Genomic DNA, 12,455 nt, shown 5'->3' with positions numbered 1-12,455 from the left:
AAGTCCCACTACAGTATCTACTGTCTGCAAGTAGATACCCAGGAATGCTAGTGGTGTAGTTTTGAGAACCAGAAGGCTGATGGTGTAATTCCTAATCAAGTGCAAGAGAAGGCTAATGTCTCAGCTCAGCAGTCAGGCAGAGAGTAAAATCTCCTCCCACTGATTTTTTTTTTTCTATTCAGCTCCTCAATGGACTGAATGATGTCCCACCCATATTTGGGAGGGCAATCGGCTTTACTTAGTTCACCACTTCAAATGTTAATCTCATCCAGAAGCACCCTCACAGACACGCCAGAAGTAATGTTTAATCTAGGCACTCCACATCCCAGTCAAGTTGACCCATAAAATTAACCACGACAAGGGTGATTAGAGTTAGTGCTCTAAGGCAGTGGTCCTCAAACTGAGGTATATATGCTTGTAGGGGTATATTAAAACTTTCTGATAGATATGGATAGTATTAAGGACATTGATGTTTAAGGAATTGATTTTATACAGGCAATTTTCTTTTTTATTTCTATCATTTCTACTTTCTTATAGGACATCCCATATTTGTCCTTATATATCACATGCAGGAAGGAACTGGACACTTAAAAGTTAATGCCAATGTAGTTGATGAATGAATTACATTTGTCTCAATGTAGTTGGGACAAAACATTTTAGGAAAGAGGCACAGACAGCAGCACAAGGCCTGAACCGTGCAAGGAAGTGACTTGGAACACACTGCGTGATCAACAGTAAATGTTGAGCAAGTATCAGTGAACGGATGGCTGATTGATTAAACAATATACTATGGGAACAGACTTCAACATTGTGCTATACCTCCTGCAACACTGTACTTTGTATGAATACCACGATATCTTAGTCTGGCATGAAACTATGCATGCCAGAACAAGAGGACAAAGTTATATCCTCAGATTCTGGCCTATCAGAGGGTTTATGTTTTTCTTCAACAAATATTATTGAATGACTCCTACATATATGTCATCAAGATATGATACATTGGTGAATAAAATTGATAAGCTTATGATCCTTGAACATTTATTAGCAAAAGGTGGAATTAGTAAATTGGTGATTAGCATACAGTGGGATAAATGCTATGACAGGGAATATACAGTGTGCAGAAGAAACATACAAGAGGAGCACTTAACCCATATTTCATGTGCTAGGGCAGAGAGTAAAACAAAAAAAAATTATTTTTGAGGAAGATGAAATTTTATTTTTAGTGTTTTATAATTTTTTGTTTTAATATTTTAATTCAAATATGGTCAATATAAAATACTCTATTACTTTCAAGTGTACAATATAGCAAGTCATATTTATGTACCTTGCCATGTGACAAACTCACTAAGTCTAGTACTCATCTGTTGCCATGCAAACTTTTCACAACATTGTTAACTATATTCTCCTTTGCCTTATTTACCCTTCCCAGCTTCCTTCCCCTTTGGCGACCATTAGTTTGCTTTTTAAAAATTTTTTAAAATATGCTTATTGATTTTATAAAGAGAGGGAGAGGGAGAGAAATATCGATGTGAGAAAGAAACATTGATCTGCTGCCTTCTGGTAGGCACTCCCAATGAGGACCAATCCCATAACCTAGGTATGTACCCTAATTGGGAATCAAACCCCAAACCTTCTGGTGTGTGGGACGATGCTCCAACCAACCGAGCCACACTGGCCAGGGCTGATCTCTGTTTCTATGAATTTGTTTCCATTTTATTTGCTCATTTTTAAAAACACATTAAAAGTTGTAACACACAGTGTCTTTCTCTGTTTGACTTATTTCACTTAGCATAATACCCACCAGGTCCATCCATGTTGTGAAAAATGGCAGGATTTTATTACTAATATTGCGTTGTATATGTACCACATCTTTTTTATCCATTCATCCATGGACACCTAGGTTGCTTCCGTATCTTGGCTATTATAAATAATACTGTGTTAAAAATTTTCTTGAATGAAGGTGCTTACAAGTTGAGCCATGATAACATATTTGAAGGGGACCAAAAGAAGTCTAGAAGTGACTAGAGATAAGACTGGAAAAATAAAACTGGGTCACATACTTCTATAGTTGGACTTCTAATAGTTGGACTTCTAAGTCCAACTATTTGGACTTGTCTTGAGAACAAGAGACACTAAAGGGTTTTAAGTGCAAAGGAACTTCGGGATCATTCTTACTCAATTAGGCCTAGAGAAGAGGCTGTTCAAGTTTATTACCAAAGACACAGCCTCTTCTCACTTAAAAGGGTTCGTGCGAGTACGTGAGCTTATGTCGCTCCGCCTTTGTTTGTGTTCTCCTTATCTGTAATATCTTCTATACATACCTTTCCAATTCTTCCCGCCAAGCCGTAGTTCATATTCTATTGCCTCCAACCTTTCCAAGTACCCTCAATAAAGATAAGAGACCGTGACTGGTGTGGTGCAGTGGGTTGGGCTAGTCGTGGAAACTGAAAGGTCGCGTTCTCAGTCCTGGCAAGGAGCCTGGATGGCCCAGCCAGGTTCTGTTTGGGGCTGAGACCGAGGGGTTGCGGGAGAAGCAACCAGTTTGTTTCTTTCCCTCACGGGTGTTTCTCTCCCTCTCTTCCTCCCTCCCCTTTCTTTCAGGGGGAGGAAAAAAAAAGGTCACAAAGGGTGAGAGAGGAGAGCTCTCTCTTTTTAAAAGATTTTTATTTATTTACTTTCCGGATAGGGGAAGAAAGGGAGAAAGAGAGGGAGAGAAACAGGGACGGGTGGCGCCCAGTTGAGGGATGGAAACTCGCAGCCCAGGCCTGAATCGAACCGTGGTCTCTCCCTGTGGGGGGAGGACGCCCAACCCACTGAGCCACAACCCGCCAGGCAGAGGAAGGAACCCTTGAAATGGGGGAACCTCCAAGTTATTCTGGAGTAGGAATGTATTGTGTGTGAAAAGCAACATGTAGTGAACTGTCACTAACAGTCAAACTTCGGCTTGTGTGACAGCAAAGGAAAGGAAAGACAGAGACGCATGTATTAGATTTGGAACGACCCACAGTCTTTGGTCGCATATGGGGTATGGGGGTTTGTGGGCGACACAGCTGGAGGGAAAGGATGGTGCCCAACGCCAGAGTTGGGGGAAGGCTTTTGCTGGAAGAAACAGGGGAAACGGGGAACAACATGATTTGGGGTGAGATGACTTTGCATTTGGACGAGCAGAGTACTATTTAAGGCCTCTATCCGCGATGAGTAACAGAAAAAGGACTGCGAAACGCTACTTGACAGAGCAGCTAGAGGCGAGGCCCAGCTGAGAGCACACCGCAACTTCCTATCCGGGAGGCCTGGATCCTTAACCCTCAGCTACTGCTTCCCCAAGTTTCATTCCCGGAGCTGGGGCACAGGTTCGTGCAAGTCCCGCCTCGGTATCCAGTGGAGATCCAAGGAGTACACCCCACCCATCCCGGGAACCCCGAGGGGCGCGGCTCGGGGCGCGTAGGAAGACTGCCTGGAAGGAGGGAGCGCGCCCCCTCACGTGACCCGGCCTGCGGGCCGCGACGCACAGGACGCGCCTCTCACGTGGTCTGTCTCCAGCCCCCTCGCCGGCGGAGGCGGGCGCGGGTGCGTCCCTGTGGCGGGTCACCCGGAGGAGTTGGTCGCACAATTATGAAAGACTCGGCTTCTGCTGCTAGTGCCGGAGCTGAGTTAGTTGTGAGAAGATTTCCCTGGGCTGTCCTTGTCCGGCGGCCTCTGCTGCCGACTCCGGAGACGCTTCCCGATAGATGGCTACAGGCCGCGGAGGAGGAGGAGGTGGAGTTGCTGCCCTTCCGGAGTCCGCCCCGTGAGGAGAATGGTACTTGCCCCACGCAGTCCCTGGACTGGGAATGGCCCCGGAGGTTGCGGGCAGGGAAGCGGTAGGACTTGGCCGGCAAGTGTGTGCGCGGAGCGGCGCTTGCCGGGGCCAAGGACCCAACAAATTGCTTAGAGACTTCCGGACTTGCCTTGGCCGGACGGGAGTGCAGTTCTTTTGGGGGTGAGCGGCAGGAAGCAGGTAGCAAATCTGGCGCGACAGCTCGTCGCGGAAATCGAGAGCAAAGACCCAGCGAGGCCCCCGCGAGGCGGTAGAGGCGCGAGCCAGGGAGTACCTGGCTGAGCCGAGCGGCTGCAGCGGGCCAGACGCAGGGCTCAGCCTCCGAGCTCTGCGCCTCCCGGGAGCGCGATCCTCCTGGCGCCAGTTGCTGGCAGATAAGGGAGCCAACTGCTCTGCTCAAGTTCTGCGTGGGGAGGGAGGGCTGCGAGGAAACAAAAAAGGGATACAGGACACGAGGTTGGAGCTGTGCCTGGTTTGCTGCGCAGCGGATACGCTACAGGTACATTTCCCTTTCGGAGCCAAAGGAGAGGGATTTGACGATATTGATGGTAGATCTGGCTTGGAATTTTCTCCAGCAAGAATTAAAGATTATAATGAAGCACTACTGTAGGTACCAAGGCCATGTGTTGCCTGGATTCACGTCAGACTGCTTCATCCGTTACCCTAGAGAAGGATTGGTCGTGTTTTAAACCTAAGGTGCGGAGTGGCGAGAGATGCGGTGCATTGCAGCTTTTGATGGTTTTTTTTTTTTTTTTTGGCTAAGGCCAGGAATGAACTTGAAGAATTCCTTTAGAGAAAGTCATTTAGATCAGGGACTTGAAGAGCGAGGGTAGATATTTCTGGTTAGTACTTGAATTTGATAGGCTTCATGCAACCAACTCTCCATCCGCTAGAATCTGGCAGGTTTACTTGAGAAGCTATTTCAAGTGCTGCACTTTGTATAAATAGTACACCTTCTACTATTTTCCACCTTCTTTAATAACATAAAGTCAATAAAACGTCATTTTACCCTTTTCCTAATTTTTTAAAAAAATGGTATTTTGAGTTCCTTCACCGTCGCTAAATATTTAAATTTATTAAGTGGATTCCCATTTTTTGAGAGGAAAGTTGAATCAAAGTGCCTTTTTTTAAAAAAACAAACCATTAATACTGATTCTTCAGTGTGTCTAGATTTTCCTTTTTAGATGGTAAATAGCATACATTTGAAATTCAGTATTTTGAAAAAAATTTAGATACGCTAGAAAATGGAAATGAAGATGATTCATCATCTTCAAAGGCATTGCTCCTTAATGTTTTTTTAAAGCAACCAGATGACTTTGGTTGCTACTGAAAGTCTAATAATTTGAAACCTAACCTTCAAATATTAAGGTGTGGCATGAATTTGTTCTATTACTGCTACTTTTTTGTTTATTTATGTCCAGTCTTTTTTTAAAATAGTAGATGTTTTCCCCCAAACAACATGCTTGTGTACATAAACTGTGCACTGTATTTAGCACATGGTAACAACTCATTATTGAGTTGTACATGGTGCTAGTAATCCTGTTGATTCCACAGGGAGAAATTCTCACCTTAAAATTTGAAATTAAGAGTCTGATTTTGTTCTTTACATTATTTGAGTCCTGACTGCTGTTGAGTTCTGTTTCTTTATTCCTATTAAATTATAGTGGAACTTTAGAATAACCTAAAACTGAGGTTCTCCAGTAATGATAAATGTTGAGCCTTTTCAACTTCAGCACTGTGACCTAAGAATTTACCGAAGTATATTATATGTATATTGTGTAATTAGTATTGTAAACTGTTATTTAAGGCATTTGCTTCTGGTAATCAGTTTCCTCTTTGATACTAAAAGAAAACATACAAATATTTTCTCCATTTTAAAAAGCTTTAAAATTAATCAGTTAACTGGCCCAAAACAATACAAAAACAAATAAAATATCAAGAAACACAAATATAAAACTGTAGTAGAATAAAATTCTGTATAAAACTATCTACTATGCCTGATGGAAATATTTGTGTCATTCATTTGGCAATCACTTATTCAGTGTTTAATATATTCCAAGCACTGTGATAAGGCCCTAGAGTGGCAAAGATGTGTTAGACAAGTTTCCCACTTTCAGACAGCTTACATTCTAGTTATTTATAAAAGATGGACCTGTCTTCAATGGAAGATGCATATGTTACTTCGTAAAACAAACATTGTTTACTATGTTGCGGGCACCGTGATACTTAATAGTGTTGAAGGGCAGTATCAATTTGCAAAAAAAAAGAATAGTGTGATACTATTGCATAGTATCCACCAACTTTTTTGGCACCAGGGACTGGTTTTGTGGAAGATAATTTTTTCCACAGACCAAGAGGGATAGTGCATTACATTCAGGTTCACCTCCTGCTGTGTGGCCCGGTTCCTAACAGGCCAGGACCATTACCAGTCCTTGGCTCAGAACTTGGGGACCCCTGACATAGATTACTGTGAAAATACAGGGTAATCAGAGTGAGAGAAAGGGAAGTCAGTATTTTTGCAAAGCTGCTGATAGTAGAGATCAGTCCTGTAGAGTCAACAGGAATTGGAATTAACCTAGAATTACAAAGGGCATTAAATTGGTGGTTTTAGTCTAAGGGAATTGAGCGTTAGAAGAGAATAACATCCTTAGTTTATTCTGGGAACTGCTATACAAGTACTGTATAGGCATACCTTAGAAATATTTTGGGTTCAGTTCCAGACCACTGTAATAAAGTGAGTATTGCAATAAAACAAATCACAAATTTTTTTGGTTTTCCAGTGCATGTAAAAGTTATGTTTACTCCGTACTATAGTCTATTAAGTGTACAGTAGCATTACATCTTAAAAAAAAATGTACATCCTTAATTTAAAAATGCTTTGAAAATATACTATGAAAATAAATTTTAAAAGATACCTCATTATAATTCAGTAAAAATAAATAATAATTGCCTAAAAAAATAAAAATATCTTATTGCTTAAAAAAATACTTACCATCATTCCTGGCTGATGTGGCTCAGTGGATTGAGTGCTGGCCTATGAACCAAAAGATTGCCAGTTCGATTCCCAGTCAGGGCACATGCCTGGGTTTCGGGCATGCGAGAGACAACATATCGATGTAGTTCACACACATAGATGTTTCTCTCCTCTTTCTTCTTCCCCTCTCCTTTTTCTAAAAATAAATAAAAAATGTTTTTTAAAAGTAGAAAAATACCATCATCTTAGTCTTTTGCTGGTGGAGGGTCTTACCTTAAAAAAAAAAGTCAGCATTGGTGAAGCACAGTAAAGCAAGGCAAAGTGCAATGAAATGAGGTCTACCTGTACGTGGTTTGGAATGAGTGGAGTATGGGAGTATGGAGTATTCCATATCAATGGAATATCAATGGAATACTGATGAGAGTGTTATAAAGATGGGCAAGGACCAGATATTTGAGGAAATGTATGTCATGCGAAGGAGTTTGGATTTCATTCTGCAGATGCTGAGGATCTACCTAAGGAAACAATGTAGAGGGTAAATTAGTGTGCTAAAACTGAAAATGGGGAACAGTAAATAGGAGACCACAGCGAGACTGACCAAAATGTTGAGGGTTTGAAATAAAGGAGTAGTAGAGAAAAAGAAGGAACAGATTGAGAAGTTTAGGAGTTACAATATTCAGAACTTGGTTACTTTTGTGGAGTAATGTGCATATGTGTATTGGTAAGTGTTAATAATAAACAAACATAAAATGAAAATATGTTAATATTTGAAGTCATTACTGAATATATGTATGTGCAAATGTAATAACTTAAAGGCAGTACTTAAGATGTGCATTTCAGTTTTTGATTTTTAAGTGAAGGACTATTGAAGTAAACACTTGCAAAATTTGAGAGTTCTAATCAGAGATTTTTGATCAACTGCTATGATTTTTGATCTACTCTCTTTCTCTTTAACATTCTAATATGGGAGATTTCAAACACAGAAAGATAAGATAGTAAAACTAATCACCATATACCTATGGCCAGTTTCAATAGTTGGAAACATGTGAATTTTGTTTCTTCTATTATTCCCCCATTCTCCCTCAACTGCATACAGTATTCCACACAGCATTTGTTGATGAATGTCATTTAGTCTCTAGTAACCTCTCCTATGTTTTTTCACTCGTTAATGAGAAAAAAAAATCCAGATCATTTATCCTGTAGAATTTCCACAGTTTGGATTTTGTTGGATGCACCCATGCAGTGTCATGTCACATGTTTTTTTCTCCTCTGTATTTCCTATGAACTAGTGGTTAATCTCAAGACTCATTCAGAATTCTAGTTTGATATATAGCAAAAGTACTTTCCAGGAATTGCTGTGTGTTTGGCATTGCATCACATTAGAGGCACATGTCTGGTTGTTTTTGTTTTTTGATGTGAAGGTTGACCAGTAGGTGGATGTTGTCAGCCACCTGATCTTTCAGTTGTGAAGTTCCCTGTCAGACATTCACATAACAGTTTTAATAGTAGCCATTGATGATTTTGGTGTTACCATATCCATTATATTTTTAAGTGACTGCTCCTTACATGCCTGTTTTAAGTTCAGTACCTGGTGGCAAAATTCATAGAGGTTAAGATCAGTTTAGGGTATGAGCATTTAATGGCTATCTATGGGGATTTGATCTTAGTTATTTATGTGAATTGATATAAAAGAGCTTGTGTGTGCCACTGTTGCAATTATTAGATTAGCTTGAGTATGAATGAAATGTTTGACTTGGAGAATTAGACGTCTTCTGGTTTATCTTTTACAAAAAAATGAGTGACTCGAACTTAAGTTAGTACTTTTAGATATTTTGTTGACCCTTTGGTCAGTTCATCTTCAATGTAGAAAATTGCTCTGAATCTTTTTGGTGAATGTGTGTTTAATTTTCTGACCATTCGGGTGTTTTAGAACCTCGTTGAAGAAATTTAGGTATATGAAAGTAAGCAATTCTTTGAAGTTGGTAAACTTGGCTTTTCACCTAAGCATTTTCCAAGTCACACTTATTTGTGAGCATGACTGTTAAACTGTAAAAGGCAGATGATAATTTTTCCTGTACTTGACCTGAGGAGCAATACTAGAATTAAAGCCTGTGAAACACTATTTGTCCCTCCCTGCATCATGAAAATATGTTTATAATGTAATACCTCAACTGTCTAGCTGCCAGATTTTTGGAAACTTCAACCTTTGGAAAAACTTAGCTCCTCATGGAAAGAAAAGCTTTTGAGCTAAGCTGTTATCAGGAATAGAATAACTTGATCCCAGAGTTCCTTGTTTGAAAAATATGTGCAAAGTGAAGTTTAGTAGGCTTAGTTACCTGCTTTCCTCTGGCAAATTGGTAGTACATTGGGAATGACAGAAGGAAGTTATCTTGAAAAACAGACTGTTACTGTAAGGAGGAAACTAAAGAAGCTTTAGCTAGATGAGAAATATAGGGCCGTAAATTACACTTTAGCATATGAATGTCAATGGTTTTTCTTGTCTTCAGTATAATTTACCATACCAAATAACCAGGAGGGACTCTTGATTAAGAAAAGAGTCTAATAGGCTTTAGACAAATTTTCATAATTTTAGGTATCATGTATTAGCATTTAGTTTGGCAGTTCCTCTATATTTTTTACATGTATCAATTGCCTATATTACTCTCTCAAGAAAACTCGACAAAAGTAGACACTGTTTCCCCCTCATTATTCATATCAGGAACAGAGAAGTAAAGTCACTTACCAAAGACCGTTAGGCTAATAAGTGGTAGAGTATGAATTGACTTGCCAAGTTACAGAAACTGGGAGAAAGGTCTTGGTATTCTGGGGCATGTATGTGTATTGTGTATGATATCTCACATGACAGGTATAATAATGTTAAGTAAAAATGTTAAGGTCATTGAAAAACATGTTACCTTTTAAAAAATATTTATTATACCATATCTTCCTCAAATGCTATAAAACTTAGAAGAATTTTCTTTATTATCAGGTGTCTATTTAATAACCTTAGGATTCACAACTCAGTTGAATATATTGTATTTTAACAAAGTGCAGAGACTAGTCTGAGTGGATCTTTAGTAGATTGGAAAAGTTATTAATTAAACTAAATAGAATTCTGTGATGGGTAGAACTCTTTAATAAAAACCATAGAACTCTGTTATGAATGTATTGACGAGGTTTATCATCATACTACTCAGGGATAGAAAATAAGTTAGTATGGTTTACTCACAAAATTAATGCTCAAGTTTTATAATAGAGAATATCCTAATATTTTATTTTAAAATATATTTTATTATGCTATCACAGTTGTCCCAATTTTCCCCCTTGCTCCCCTCCATCTGGTACCCCTATTCCCTCTGGCAGTCCCTCCCTTAGTTTATGTCCGTGGGTCATGCGTATAAGTTCTTTGGCTTCTCAATTTCCTATACTGTATCTAACATCCCCCTGTCAATTCTGTACCTACTACTTTGTACTTATTTCTTAATCCCTGTAACTTCCCCCGCCCCCTGATATCTCCCTTTACCCTCCCAACTGATAACCCAAGTAATCTCCATATCTATAATTCTGTTTCTGTTCTGCTTGTTTAATTTGTTTTTTTTAGATTCAATCATTGATAATGATGAAATTATTGCCATTTTATTGTCCATAGTTTTTTATCTTTTTTTCTTAAATAAGTCCCTTTAACATTTCCTGTAATAATAGCTTGGTGGTGATGAACCTCTTTAGCTTTACCTTGTCTGGGAAGCACTTTATCTGCTCTTCAATTTTAAATGATAACTTTGCTGGACAAAGTAATCTAGGTTGTAGGTCCTTGCTTTTCATCACTTTGAATGCTTCTTGCTAGTCCCTTCTAGCCTGCAAAGTTTCTTTTTAGAAATCAGCTGAGAGTCTTATGGGAACTCTTTTGAAGGTAACTATCTGCATTTCTGTTGCTGCTTTTAAGATTCTCTCTGTATCTTTAACCTTAGCATTTTAATTATGATGTGTATTGGAGTGGGCCTCTTTGCATCCATCTTGTTTGGGTCTCTCTGTGCTTCCTGGGTTTGTATGTCTATGTCCTTCATCAGATTGGGGAAGTTTTCTTGCATTATTTTTTCAAATAAGTTTTCAGTGTCTTGTTCTTTCTCGTCTCTTTCTGGCATCTCTATGATTTGAATGTTGGTACATTTGAAGTTGTCCCAGAGGCTTCTTAGCCAATCCTTGTTTTTTTTTGGATTCTTTTTTCTCCTTGCTGTTCTGATTGAATGCTTTTTTCTTCCTTATGTTTCTAGTCGTAATTTGATTCTTGGCTTCATACACTCTACAGTTGGTTTCCTATACATTTTTCTTTATTTCACTTAGTGTAATCTCTATTTCTGCCTGCGTCTCTTTTATACTGTTGAAGTACCCAATGAGTTTCTCAAGCATCCTGACAACCAGTGTTTCGAACTCTGCGTCTGATAGATTGCTTATCTCTATTTTGTTTAGTTCTTTTTCTGAAGTTTTGTTCTGTTCTTTCATTTGGGCTGTGTTTCTTTGTCTTCTCATTTTGGCAGCCTTCCTGTGTTTGTTTCTGTGTATTAGGTAGAGCTGCTTTGACTCCCTGTTTTGGTATCATGGCTTTTTGAAGAAAAGTGCACTGGTAATTTGGATGGTGTGGAGCCAGGGTGGGCAACCTATGTGAACTAGCTTGATGGTATTGCTAATAGGTGTTGCCTCTCTGTGGCTCTATGTGGGGGAGGGCTCAGAAAGGGGACAGTGCTGCTCCCTGACCTCAAGAGTTTTGTCTGGGAGGAAGCTGTCTGCCCCTGCACTCGCCCTGATGCCAGACACTGTAGTTTCTCCCATATATAACTGGTGTTTTTACAGCTGCAGCCCCAATGCTAAAGCCCAGAAGGAGTGAGTCTATGTCATGGTGTCAAACTCATTTTCACTGGGGGCCACATCAGCCTCATGGTTGCCTTCAAAGGGCCAAAATAATTTTAGAATTATATAAATGTAACTGCTCCTTAACTGTTACGGAGTTGAAATTACATTCAGCCCTTTGAAGGCAACTGTGAGGCTGATGTGGCCCCCGGTGAAAATGAGTTTGACACCCCTGGTCTACGTAAGTCTTAAGTCCATTGCAGGTCCTTTAAGAAGAGACTCCTGAAAATCCCCCAATTTGTTTTGCCACTCTAACCCCTACTGGTTTTTACAGCCAGAAGTTACAGGGACTTATCTTCCTGTCACTGGAACCCAATATGGTCTGGGTGGTCTGGTGTGGTGATGGGATCCCCTGCAAATGAGATAGCCCTCCCTTCACTCCCAAGATGTCTCTCCCAATTTTTATCCACCACTTGAGGGTGTGTGATTCCCTACATCTTTGTGTGTCTCCAGCCAGCTCACCCATCTGGATGAATATGGCTTTTGAATTCCTTGGTTGCTTGATTTTCTGAGGATTCTGGGTGATACTTGTTTTGTAGTCTAGGTGTAATTTTTGCTATGGTTGTACAGGAGGTAAGCCATGTTTACCTATACCTCCACGTTGATCGAAGTCCCTAATAATATTTTCTTTAGATTTCTTTTTCAAATTAATTTTTGTGGCATCATCTGAAAACATCAACAGCTATGCTAGATATTAATTGAATCAAAATAACAGTTGTATTGAATTGGATATTTGTGATGGATCCATTTAATTCAACA

At 39.7% G+C, this 12,455-nt stretch overlaps 1 protein-coding gene across 1 annotated transcript in view; it reads left to right on the top strand.

Moving 5' to 3' along the window:
• Window positions 1-3,076: 3,076 nt before the first annotated feature.
• Window positions 3,077-12,455, top strand: part of TRPM7 (transient receptor potential cation channel subfamily M member 7) — a 133,029-nt gene continuing 123,650 nt past the window's right edge. Inside the window, exon 1 of the mRNA XM_045823803.1 lies at window positions 3,077-3,799. Within this exon, the coding sequence (XP_045679759.1) occupies window positions 3,797-3,799 (3 nt within the window). The 5' untranslated portion in view covers window positions 3,077-3,796. The remainder of the gene's footprint in view (window positions 3,800-12,455) is intronic.

This window comes from Phyllostomus hastatus, unplaced genomic scaffold (assembly GCF_019186645.2).
Source record: "Phyllostomus hastatus isolate PE091 unplaced genomic scaffold, TTU_PhHast_1.1 phas_scaffold_501, whole genome shotgun sequence".
Classification (NCBI taxonomy): Eukaryota; Metazoa; Chordata; class Mammalia; order Chiroptera; family Phyllostomidae; genus Phyllostomus; species Phyllostomus hastatus.
Note: the sequence above shows the minus strand (reverse complement) of the source record. Positions and strands in the feature narration are given on the sequence as shown.